Raw genomic sequence first — 13,148 nt, 5'->3', positions numbered from 1 at the left:
TCCAACTGTTGAACAGGAGGGTGGATCAATCATGCTTTGGGCTTGTGTTGCAGCCAGTGGCATGGGGAACATTTCACAGGTAGTTGGAAGAATGGATTTATTCCAATTCCAGCAAATTCTGGAGGCAAACATCACACCCTCTGTAGAAAGGCTGAAGATGAAGAGAGGATGGCTTTTACAACAGGACGATGACCCGAAACACACCTCAAAATCCACAATGGACTACCTCAAGACGAGTAAGCTGAAGGCTTTTCCACGGCTCTCATCACTGAAAATCTGTGGATAGACCTCAAACAGAGCAGCGCATGCAAGGCGACCCGAGTATCTCACAGAGCAAGAAGCCTTTTGCACAAAGAATGGGTGAAAATCCCTGAAACAAGAATTGAAACACTTTTAGCTGTTATTTTGAAAGTCTAAAAGATTAAAATTAAAAAGAAATCTTGCTTAAAATATTGAAGAACTGTGTCATCTTTAACATCATGCATTATGGAAATCAGTTCATCTACTTATTTCAGTACTTACAGTAAATGAAATTTTGACAAGAGACGCCCAAACTTTTGCATGCCACTGTTTACTATATATTTCAATGGTGTTTTTGGCTGATGGGTAAGTATACTGTAAACAGCCAGAAACAGAGGTGGGTATACACTATATACCTGTGTATGCCCTCTAAGATGCTGATTTCTTTCTCTGCCTTTTCATGCTTCGTGGCTTAATTTTAATGAGGCATTTCTTAATATACACTAACCAGCAGCTCCTTAAAGCTGTCACCACGCACCCAGCAGCACAGGTACAGGATTATCACTCTGACAACAGGTTGCAGAAATACTCATAATTTAAGTCAGCTATATGCCCTTGTGTTTTAAAAGCAACCCTGTAATTTGTCACGTCTGTGTTAACAATGATATAGTCATTCTCACGTTTTGAAATCATATCAGCTATCTGAGGGCTAATTAATCCAGCTATACATAACCTTTACTGAAATAAAGACTGTTTTTGTCATATTAACTGCTGTTTTACAGCTGAGGTTAGCCATATATTCACACAGGACAGACAGGTAAGCACTGCCTTCACACCTCCCTGTGACAGGTGCAAAGCATATTTCTCCATAAATTAGATAGTCTGTCATGTTGTGTGCATTGAATTTGCATTTGATGAGCTTAACATTTTTTTTCCTCTCCACCCACAGCTGGCCATGTTTATTGGAGAACACCTGACAGAAATCACTCCTGGGTTTTACATAGCGTTGTGTAAACTTACTCACACAGCAACCCACTGTGACTTTGACATGTACAAATATTCCTCTGGCGCGTCATAGTCCTATATAACATGTTGCCTATTAGATTATGAGTTGTTGGACACTAGTCAGATGCTGCAAGGTGTCCTCTTGTATATCATTACAACATTACACAGGCTCTGGGATCCACCTTTGAAATGGTTGCACAAGTGCTGATGCTGCATGAACCAAGCTGGTGTTAAAAGCGTGGCCAGGCTGACACGTTTAGCTGCGGATCCAGGAATCCCAGTTGGATCAAGATGCCATTATGGGGGCTATTCATCACTCATTTTGTTGTCGTGTGCGAACATTAAAAGCTGTGGATTTAATTACAGGGGACCAACAGACGCATCTAAGGCTTCCAACATGAGTGCACATCTCAGTCTCTAACGTTGTTAGCTCCAAATGACAGATGAACGATGGATTGCTCAGCAAATTGCTTAATTTAACCAAAGGAGCGCAGCATATGTCAAGCTAACACCTGTAATTACACCTGCTTGATGCATGGCAGCCATTTTGCTTGCTAGTATTCAAAGCACAGAGTAGCAATTTATTTAAACTAGAGAGTATTTTGGCCTAAATCTGTTCAACTGTATGATCGTTTAATTTGCAGTAAACCCAACAGTAAAACACTGTTCAAGTCCAACAACAGGACAGGCATCAGCATGATGCTGACAGCTGCACTACGATGAAAGTCCTTCCATCGAGTATTTCCTCAGCTGCCACTCATGACCCCTCACAAACAACTGCATCTGCACAGGCAGTGTTGTGCATGAATTTATAATAACATGTTATTAGTTCAGAGGGAAGTTGCCAAAGGCTGGCTATCAAACCGTCACTGTCTACCACACGGCCTTTGCATGCGGCACGGTGCTTCAAAAGACAACAAGCAGCGAATCACAGGGCAGCTGCTGCACTACCATCTGTGAGGTAAAGCTTTGAAGTCCTACTGGCCACACACCAAACAGCGATATCACAAAAGTCATTTTTAATCATCTGTCAAATAGAAAATTATTGTTTGACATCGCAGATTGTTGTGTGACCACGAGTCTGAGCTGCTTTTAAGGTGAAACCACAGGGCGGCGGTTTCCTCCCCAGTGTGATTTTATTGTTGAATTATAACTTCTGCTTTTATGAATGAAACTAAAGTAACAGGTATTCATATCAGAGGTGGGCTGCCAGTGAGAAAGATGAGAGGACAAATAAAACCTGTTAGATTAACATCAATATGTGAGTCAGAGGAAGAATAAACAAAACTAATTGGTTTGTATGTCTAATATATTGGCCTCCGGCGGTGAGCACTCTTCCTGTCTGTACTGTCATAAAGACAGTCAACACCAGCATTTTACAGTTCATATAAATGGCAAGGTTAGCTCTTAAACACAAGCGTCCTCTGTTAAAATATCAAACAAAGGTTTTTATTTAAATGTGCTCATCATTTTTACAAGGGAATTGAGACATTAGTGTCCTACTCTCATCACATATTTCTTCTGTTGTGCTTTTTCTATGATAAAAAAGAGGGGGGAAAGTAAATTAACCAGATGATGTATTTGCAGCACATGTTAGTAAAATCCTGCATAAAGCGACAGCACATCAACAGTCACAGTACTTATATTATATATAATTCTTACTGTCAGAAGGACAGTTAGTGTCCGGTGCATAGATCTTAGGCATTATAACAAGGGCCTAAATACAAGCCTGAGTGAGACATATTTCACAAAATCGAAATTATATAAAATTCAACACACAAGTGCAAATCACAAAATGTTCCATTACAAATAGTTATAAGAAATTAATTACAAAAGTAGAAGGAAAAATTGTCACAAAGACCGCCAAAAGATTCAAACTACTTTTAGATGGGGGAAAATGTTATCACCGAAGATCATAAATAGAACCAAACATTATATTTACACACATCTGAGAGGCATCTTAAGAACTGTATCTTTACTAAATTTAGAAATACTGACACAGAATACTGTTTTTTAGTGCTATGTTCAATAGACAAGAGAGCAGTCTGGATTTTAGGTCTGCAACTAACCATTATTTTATAATCAGTTAAATTATTTATTGCTGATTTATCACTTCTAGTCTATAAAATATCGGAAAATAGTAAAAAAAAAAAAAAAAAAAAAAAGCCCATTGCAATTTCCCAGAGCCCAAAGTGATTAATTAATATTGTAAAATATTGCGAATTCAGTCCGACCAAAACCCAAAGACTAAGAAAAGCAGCATCATTTCAATCTGAGGAGCTGGGACCAGTGAATTTGGGGGATTATTGCTTAGATAACGACTCAAATGATTAATTGATTATTAAAAGTAAATCTACCTACCAATGATTTAACCAATAAGTCCAGAAAGTGTCACTGACAGCCTCAATGCCAGAACCAATCTGTACTTGTAACACTGCTGCAGAAACTCCGACTGATGTAACCACAGTATATACACGAGCATACAAAGGGAGGAAAAATACAGTTTGACAAAGTAAGTTTAGTCTTCAGGTTTCAGGCACAATCCCTATTTTAGCCCAGCTTCCCTTTGAGATCGTCTCTCTCTCCCTCACATACTTTTATGTTTCTTTGACGCCTTTCTTCCTGTAACCACCTTTTCAATACCTTGCAAGCTCTCCGTCTCGTCTACATCCTCACTTCTAAGGTGAGGGTCTCCTTGAAACTTAACAGTCCTCTGTCCAGGCTCTTTGTGAATCCCTGAGGTGTCCTCTCCCTCCACACCCGCCTGTCCCAGCCTGCGAAGTTTCTCTTGATTCTCACCAAGCTCACGCTCCCTCTCCAGCGTGGTATTATGGGCATCCCTGTCCATCCTGCCAGCTCCGGCGTGGTGGCGCTGGCCAGCAGAGGTAGAGAAATGGGTGAAGAGCTGAGGGTTGATGGTGAGCTGAGCGTAAGGTGCGATAGATAAACTGGTGATGGAGAGAGGCTGGATCACTGGGCTTGTTTTGACAGGGGACAGCATGTTGTGGGTTTGGCTGTTGTTGTGACGGTGAGGTCGTAGGTGTTTCAAGGATTGAATTTTGTAAGAGGTGCTTTTATCACAACCCCGCTTCCTTCGCTCCTCCAAACTCTCATCCAGCACTAAGAAAAAAACAGAATATTTGTTATTACAGACCGTGGAAATATCACTGTATGTACCACATGTTGCCTTCAGCTTTCTTACCATAAAAATTGTTATGGATTTTGTTTTCTTCACCCTGGCTGCGCTTCAGGTCCAGAGCTTGCTTCACTGAGTCTAAAAGGCCAAACATCTTACACAGGGAATTAAGTATGACGGCATCTGACAAAACAAAATCATCAAAAGTCAGCCGAATGAATAACACGATTGTGCTCACATCACTTCTAAACCACTTTTTAAAAAAATCAATAACCATGAATTTCTTTCTCAACCCAGATTTGGCTGGTGGAGCCTTTATTAAAAATCATTCTAAAAATTTGATTACAATTTTCTTTTTAACTTGACTGACATTTCACAACATTTCCTTTCACAGTCAAGTGGCAAGTCGGGTCGCAGCGTGGGAACTCACCTGTCTCCTGCAGGCTGGCCTTCTCACTGCGAACCTCCACTCCTTTCAGAGTGGCTAATAACTCAGTCTGGAGACTGGACAGGACCTCGCCCATCAGCCCCGAGTCTGCCACACCCTTCCACAGGCTCAATACTCCATCTAGAGAAGGTCAATTAGGTTGGACATTATTATGATTTGTGGGGAACTTTGTGAGTGTGTTTGTCTTTTCATTTAAAATGACAAAGTACCACAGAGAAAGTGGTGGCATGGAGGTGTTTTGTGAGAATATATGCATTCCTATAAGAGCTGTGGAATTGGACAGTAAAAGAGATTGGGCTCAGTGGGAAGAAAAGGCGAAGCAAATGAAATAAGGAATGTGGGATAAATGAGATGGAGTATGGAGGCAGGGAAATGTCTGGAAGTGAGATTTGAGGTGAGTTAGAGGTTTGAAAGAGAGTAATAAATCGCGGCGGGGAAACATAGGAAGAAGTGTCAGGGTTGGAGAAACAATGAAAAAAGATATAACGAGATAGAGGAAATGGGAGAGGTGCAGCACTTGGAGAGGGGATGTTAAATGGATGATAGAGGTAGGAAGAAAAGAGCAGGAAAATGGGCTAGGAAGAGGAGAGGAAGGACAGGGCAGATTGGAGGGAGACTGAAAAATAACTTGGGATCTGTACAAAACTGAGCCAAATAGAAGTTGAGTACATTAGAGTGACAAAATGTCAGAGGTGCTTGATATCTTATCTTGCAAGAAATGCGCCCACTTTCACGTTCGCTTAAAAATGTCTGTTAAGATAAATGCAATATACCAATGGAAAATATTCCAAATCCCATTTACAGCTATCTGAAGCTACATTCATGTATTCCTCCATGTCGGGAATGTACACTAATGAAAAGAAACAGTTCAGGGGAGATAGAGGAGCATAGTTATAGGTTGAGTGCGTTCCCTGAGAGTTGTCAATTTGTTTTAAGCCCTGTGACAAGCAATAGCGCTTGTGCAGCGAGGCACTGCAATTTGCCATTCACACAAAAGATTACTTGAGGCTATTTTACCAACTGTGGTCCAGCTGGAACAATGCCTAATCAGGTCACCTTTAAAAGCCCTTAAATCACAGCTTAGGCCCCCGCAAGAAAAAGCCGCACTTAAAAATGTCAGATGCCGTCGATGGTAATATAAAGGGATGTGACTCGCTGCCTGCTAGTGGTCAGCAACTTTTTAAGGTCAGTCTGCAGGAATGGCAGAACATCCCACAAGTGCAGATTCAGAGGTTCATTGGCTCGATGTATCAGAGGTGTCAGGCAGCAGTGGCTGCAGCAGGCGAGACACAAGGGACTCACGGACTGCAGGAGAACTGACGTTAAAGGAATATTTCACCTTTTTAACATTTGTACATCATTCAGCCTGTGTTATGTTAATGTTAAGAAAACTTTTCTCACATGCCTCCACGATGACCATTCTTAATGAATTGAAGAAAAGGGGGACCACCTTTAACAACGGCATAAACTACAGTACATCAAAAAGGCTGTTCTTGAGTACTGTTTGTATGTATTCCTACAACAAGTAATGCATCAAAATCTGTATATATCCTACATAATCATGGGCCAGTAACTTGTGTGTAACCCATGTATTAAGGAAGGCTGCAATCATGCGGCCGCTGCACTGACGGCAGTAAAGAAGGAAGTGGTCCCCATAAGGAGGCAGGCTGTGATGTGGATGTGTCACAAAACACAGGACTTTCTCCAGGAGACAGGTGATTAAGTGAACTTGGAGTTATTCTAAGATTTGGCGTCATGTTCCTTTTCCTAAACCTAACCACAGTCATTTTATTATCCTAAACCTAACCTATGTAACCTAATCTACATTAAGTACATCCGTCCATTTTCATCTGCTTATGCGGGGCTGGGTCTCGGGGCAGCAGGCCAAGCAAAGCACCCCAGACGACCCTGTACCCAGCAACGTTTTTCAACTCCTCCTGGCAGACCCCAAGGTGTTCCCAGAACAGATGAGATATGTAATCCCTCCATGATGTAAGGATCTACCCCGGGGCCTCCTACCTGGGACGTACCTGGAATACCTCTAACGAGCTCATTACCCCACCTCTAAGGCTGGCTGGGCTCAGCCTACGTTAGATGCAAAACGTCACTCCTGGGGCGCTAATTTGTAGGCTATCCGTCAAATCATTGTATGACGATATGTTGTATTAAAACATCTGTTTTACTTGTACAGTATAATCCAAGTGTCATATATCCAGTCGTGCTCTCAGTACTTCCCAAACACATGCTTTTTCACTAAAACCTTACCATTTAAAACACTTTCGCATATGAGCAGTGCAAATGCAGAAGCACTGAGTTGCTGAGCCGTGTGAGACTGTTTATGCAGAAGTGTTTTACATAGTAAGGTTCAGGTGAAAATGCATGTATTTGGGAAGTACTGAGCATAAGACTTATACTGCACAAGTTGTGTGAAAGTTTGTAAACAGCTGTTTGGATATAATTTTGCGGTTATTATAATGAAGCATGTCCGCCATTTTTGGACTCTTTGTTCACTGTGGAGGCATGCCAGAAAAACAAAGTTTTATTAACGAATTCAAGGTAACACGGTGTGACTAATTAATATACAAATGGTCATTTTGTGGGTGAAGTATTTCTTTAATATGCACAGTTGTCATTGTTTGTCTGCTGTTTTGTTATTTATTATTCATGCAAAGACGGGTATAATTTGTGTCTGAACGTTGCATTTCTTTTCCTCATCAGTTAACATTTTCATCCACCAGGACACACTGGTGCAAATTAACATCCGCCTCATTTAAAGGACAGTGTAAAGGACATGGCTCACGAAAGCGTGGCCTCTGGAGGACTGAAGGTCAGTGAGCTGAGCCTGTGTCTCCTCCAATAATAAAAAGGCATCTTATAAACTTTCCAAATTTACCTCCAGGATGTTGCCCTTGATCCAGCTGACAAAGTGGTTAATACCAGAAGCAAATGCATCTTCCATGAGTTCAAAGTGGAGGTCATAGCATATCACTTGAGAGACGTGTGGCGGGGAGACACATGACTTCCTTGTGCCAACACAGAACTTTAACAGTATACCACTGGATTACACGCCATTTAAACTGAACTTATAGCCATGTGGCAGCTCCTATAAAAGCTGCAGGTGAGTTTCTTGCGGTGTCGGAGGATAGCGTGCAAGTGCAGGTCCATCAGTAAATGCATGTAGCCCTCTGTTGCCGGTTCAAAGCAGCTACTAATAATTGTGCAGAAATAATGCAGTTAGATGATAATTATTTGTATCACTTAATGACCCAGTGGATGCTAAATAAGGCTGAAGTATAAACAGCGCTCTTATCTTCTTGTTTTGTGAAATGTCAAAACATATGTTCATGGATTTAGCTTTAACAATCAATATTTGTCCTGTCAGCCCACCCATCTCTGAGTCTTCTCCTGCACACCCACTCCTCCTCACCCTGTTCAGTTTGTTTAACAAGCACTCATATATCCTTTTATTATATTTACCAGGAGGTGTGTCAGCCCTCTTTCTCTTCGCAGCATGTCCGTTTGCTGTGGTGGGATTCACATCGCGGGCCGCACCAGGGCTCCAATCTGCTGCTGCACTGAACTTCTCCTCCACAGGCTCCTCTACCTCTGCTGCATCATGTACAGCCTCCCCTGAAATAACCACAAAAAGGGATATACTGTAAATAGAGTGCATAAACATATCATATTACCAGCAACCATGAGTAGGCAGAGGGAAGACTGCCAAGGAAATCCAATTGTTTTTTTCTGAGATTATTACATTTTTCTGTTCAGTGGTTGCTCAGTAAGGAAACTGGTGCGCTGATTAAACGGTATCTAACTGCTCTTAATGCTCATTCCCTAATTCCTTATTGTCCTTGAGCTCCAAAAGCATGTGTCAGAAATTACTATTCATGTTTCACCATGGCAGAGAAATCATATCCAGGTGGCTCTGAAGGTTTCTGTCTGCATCATCTCAATCATGTTATAAAAAAACAGCAGCTGAGGCATATGTGGGAGAAAAAAAACATTAAACTGTAAATGCCAACTAAAATCTACCTGTCAGGGGAGGCACCTGTCCTCCAACAAGGTCAAGAGCCAGACATGATGGGCTCGGCTGCACTGAGGTCCCCGGAGGAAGCCGCGTGCTGTTGATCAGCACATCAAATTTAGTGCTGCGGCAGGTGTTGCTGCACACCGTGTCATGCTGGTAGAAATCTATCTGGCCGGAGTCCATCATTTTCCTGCGAGGGGGGAGAGGCGAGTTAAAAGAACACTACGGAGTATCTGAGAAAAGTGTGGATTGAATTTGTTGAACAGTCTCGGTGGCTTTCCAGAGGTTCGTTTGACACAAAGCCCATCGGCCTGACCTCTGGGGGAATAGAGATGAAAAGAGCAGATATTGCCTATTGAGTTGGTATATTGACTCACAGTAACACCAAGAACAAGTGCAAACACGATAAAGGGGTGAGAAGTTTCACTCAGCAGCTTGCCTGCGTGTTATTTGATCCTGCTATCATAAAAATGCTGCTTACCAACTACCTCTGGAATGTACTGGCAAACCCCAGCGCAGACAGACTCCACGCAAGTGCAAATTATACGCATGAGATATGCTGTTGACTTCATTTGATTGAGGTGTTTGTCTGACACTTTAACCCCAGTGCAACAAAGTAATTAAAGGTCATGCAGATTAACAGTTAGCATCAGTCAGCAGCTATGAGGAAGAGGACAGTAAGAGACGTAGTGGTTTTTTCTTTTTGTTTCCCACAAGTCTACCTGAGCATTACCCCTCCCAGTCTGATGGCCCGTTTCCAGTCCTTAAGAGTGGCTTTCCCTGCCAGGTGGACAAACTGCTTGGGACTGATGAGCTGGTCATTAAACTGTAAGAGAGGAAGACAGCACAAATGTATGCTCATGGTAGCTATCATAAGTATGTGGAGAGCGGTATGAGGCAGATATGGCAGACAAGATGTGAGGAAAATGTGCGAGGAAGGTTTAACTAAGTCAACTTACTTTGACACATCTGACGTTGATCCCAGGGCACACAAACTTCTTAAAGAGTAGAACTGCTCGGCTGTCTCCACAGGTGATGGGGTAGCCGTACTCGATCTCCTCTCCTTCTGCTTTACTATCTTCTATCAATCACAAGCCAAAAAAGAAAAACACTTGCAAATGTGTGGAACTGTATTATACACTCAACAGCAGAGCAATGCATTCATTAATCAAAGTATAACTTAGTATACTGTAACAGCAAAGTAGGATTGCTTAATGCATAATGTTCACAGGAATACCCTCCTGTTGTAGTTCAATGTAAGGGGCGAGGGGTCGGGATGGGAATTGAGGACAGGTTTCAAATTGTTTGATCCACTGGAATCATATGCCACCAAGCATATCAATTCCTTTTATTGATGCTGGCATGTTTTTCTAACAGTTACGCAATGCAAAACAATGACGTCAAGCTCATGTGTCTAGACTGCTGTAAACCTGCACAAGAACAAGTCACGGCGAGATGAAGAAACGATCCAAAGCGTGGCTTCATTTCACAAATAAAGATGACAACAGTGCTGCTTGTAACATCTGTTAAATAACAGTTTCAAGTCAGGGTGGAAATACCAGCAACATACTGAAACATATTTTTTAAATTCCTAAGAAATCCCACTCTACATGAGTGCCACAGCTTCCAAACTAAGCCAGGAGTAAATATTCTATGTAATAACAACATTAAAACAGATTTTTCCTTTGACTGAAAAAATCTAAATGAAAATGAATGCTGTACAAATAATCTCTCATTTCATCTTCACTGTAGTCAGACTCAAACAGCTGTGTTGATGCTGAAAACCTGTGTTGGCCTATTTTTTTTCCCACACAGTAAATTGATCAGGAATCAATAAGGCAATCAATAATGAATCGGACCAATAAGCAGATCAGATAATGGCATTGATATAAATAAAATCTCATCTATTCCCATTCTAGTGAAGGGAAACGTCTCTGTGTTACGTACCATGATGTGTCTCTATGGCCAAGACTGTCGTGCCAGTGTCAGCAATGTCGTCGTTTATCCTGCAGAGGGCGACAGAACTCACACATTTAACAGAATAATCATTTCATGCAAGCTGAGGGTTCTGAATTTAACAGCATAGCTTTTATATATTTACCCTTTTTTAAAAAAAAATTTAAGTGCTCTTACTTTAAGTGCTTTAAGAATATTAAGTGCTTTTAACATTCTCAGTATAATGTATTCTTTGACTTAAGCCTGGAATCAGTAGCAGTGATGTAGAATTATGCTATAAAATTTACTAAAGAAAAAATATGATAAAAATCTGTTTATACATTTACATTAGCCTTTCTATTGTGTCTCACAGCAAATGCAAAACATCACTTGGCCCTTTCACGATATAAGCCACGTTACCCGTGCAGGATGGGCTGCAGGTGCAGGATAACTTGAGTCTTATGGTTGTTGCCACTGGACTCCCCTTCCTCCTCCTTCACCGTCATGAGATCCCCTGAAGACACGGTGACCTCAGCACCCGCCATCACCCCCTCCCCACAGAGCTGCACGCAGGGAAGGCCAAGCACGCATGTTAGCATCCAGATCACACACACACATGCATGCAGTGATGCCATTTAATGCACACAAAAGTCAATGAAAGCCTCCCCCCCCAACTGTCTTTTCTGGCATGCAACTGTCATGGAAATGAATCCATACTGGGCTTAAAATGACATAATCCTTGCACTGGCAGGCCTTGGTGCTTATAGTGCCGTTGAGGATGTACATGAATGTCCTTGATGATGGGACAAAAGCTTATAGGTTTGACTACAACCTGGGGTGTGAGGTCAGAAGTGTAAAAATGGTGCAGCAGTGAACATATATATTGGAGTAAAATTCTCAAATTAAATCATATCAGCACTTTGTTTGTTTGTCCAACCTTGTGGCATTTGGGCCTTTTATTTAGTCACAAGTATGTTACCAATAAAAGACCTGTTGAAATTATTAGCAAATTGTTAAATCCCACTTGACATCACTCTCCAGAGTCAGCTATTTTTTGTGACTGCAGTCATGATGTCAAGTATGGAGCTAATCCTGTACAGTTTCTAAAAAGGTTACACTTACATTATGAAGGATAAGATCCTTAATTACTGGAAATATAGATGTCATAAACTAAATTTAGATGGGTCAAATGTCATTAAAGTGTCCACTGAACTACTGTTTATGAGCATTAGAAAATGGAGGAAAAGAAATATGATATCCTTAGCCTAAATGATTACAGAATATCAAATAATAAATTGTTGCTGCGTTTATTCTCTGCTGTCCAAAATATTCTTTCGGTCCTCCACAAGCAGCAGCTGAGGCGTTACATTCACTTGGCGACAATAACAACAGCACAGAGAGGAATAAAGGAGACATGAACAAACTGTCTGTGAGGTTAATTCCATAGTAAAGAAACAAAGCAACCTTCAATGCAGTGAACAGCAGACTACATTACACTTATCAACATATTCCACACTGTATTAAGTCGCCCCTGTTGGATAACTAACTCCTACACGGACAGTTGCGTGCCTTTCTCACCCTCCTTCACCCACTCAAACTGACGTCTGTCGGTGCGGCAGCACGCACACCCCGGACAACAACGGTGCGACGGCGCGCTCCTGTCCCACAGAGGGTGCAGAAAAACCCACCGGGTCTACCCCTAAAACTCTAAAATCACACAACCTGCTACTTTAAAGATCACTGTAATAGTTTTACTCACCGTTTTACAGCAGCGGATAGTTCATCCTCCGCTTGTCAGAGAGGCACGAGAGCATGCGCCGTGCTGCTTCGTTACACTTCCTGCAGTGAAGGCAGCATTTGCCTGAGAAGCATCTGTCCCGCTGTCACGAGAAGCGGTTAGTTCGCACGCGATGTGTAAATCGGTCAAACTGCTCTTATGTGCGAGGCACGGCTTGGTTAGAGTTACCTCAGAGCCATAGTGCCTCATATGCTGCAAGACTGAAACCTTCACTAATGTGTTTTTATCCTAAAGGAAGTCATGGACGTGTTTTTAACAGACGTTCTCTCTAGTGGTGCGTTTGTGTGTCAACAACGCCGCGGTGTTTCGGGTGCCACTTGTGTGGCCTAATTGTGTTTGTCATACAATAAATGATACACAAAACACTTGCGTGCTGTGTTTTTGTTGTTGCCTGCGTTTCACCAGCAGGTGGCGGCGTTTGCACTTGTTTAATTAAAGTGATGAAGGTGTGTCACAGACAAGATACTTCTGTTGGTTTTAACTATAAAAGGTGTTTGAACGCAGCATTATAACCGTTTGACTCAGTAAAGTAGCCTCTGAAGAAGAACAAAGCAAT

The 13,148-nt window shown here is 41.8% G+C and overlaps 1 protein-coding gene across 2 annotated transcripts; it reads right to left on the bottom strand.

Annotated features, from left to right (window-relative positions):
- Positions 1–3,387: 3,387 nt before the first annotated feature.
- LOC125893741 (glucocorticoid modulatory element-binding protein 1-like) lies at positions 3,388–12,989 on the bottom strand. 2 transcript variants are annotated; one of them, XM_049584624.1, is made up of 10 exons: positions 12,554–12,989; positions 11,215–11,357; positions 10,807–10,865; positions 9,819–9,937; positions 9,582–9,685; positions 8,865–9,049; positions 8,307–8,459; positions 4,812–4,949; positions 4,448–4,564; positions 3,388–4,365 (listed from the first exon to the last, which is right to left on the bottom strand). In XM_049584624.1, the coding sequence occupies exons 2-10, from the start codon at positions 11,337–11,339 to the stop codon at positions 3,833–3,835; spliced, it is 1,533 nt and encodes a 510-aa protein (XP_049440581.1). In that variant the 5' UTR covers positions 11,340–11,357; positions 12,554–12,989; the 3' UTR covers positions 3,388–3,832. The 2 variants fall into 2 exon arrangements, with proteins under 2 accessions (XP_049440581.1, XP_049440580.1); XM_049584623.1 differs by having other exon boundaries at positions 9,819–9,940; positions 12,554–12,988.
- Between the last annotated feature and the right edge of the window lie 159 nt (positions 12,990–13,148).

This window comes from Epinephelus fuscoguttatus, linkage group LG8 (genome assembly GCF_011397635.1).
Source record: "Epinephelus fuscoguttatus linkage group LG8, E.fuscoguttatus.final_Chr_v1".
Taxonomy (NCBI): Eukaryota; Metazoa; Chordata; class Actinopteri; order Perciformes; family Serranidae; genus Epinephelus; species Epinephelus fuscoguttatus.
The sequence above is the reverse complement of the archived record's forward strand: the minus strand, read 5'-3'. Positions and strand labels throughout refer to the sequence as shown.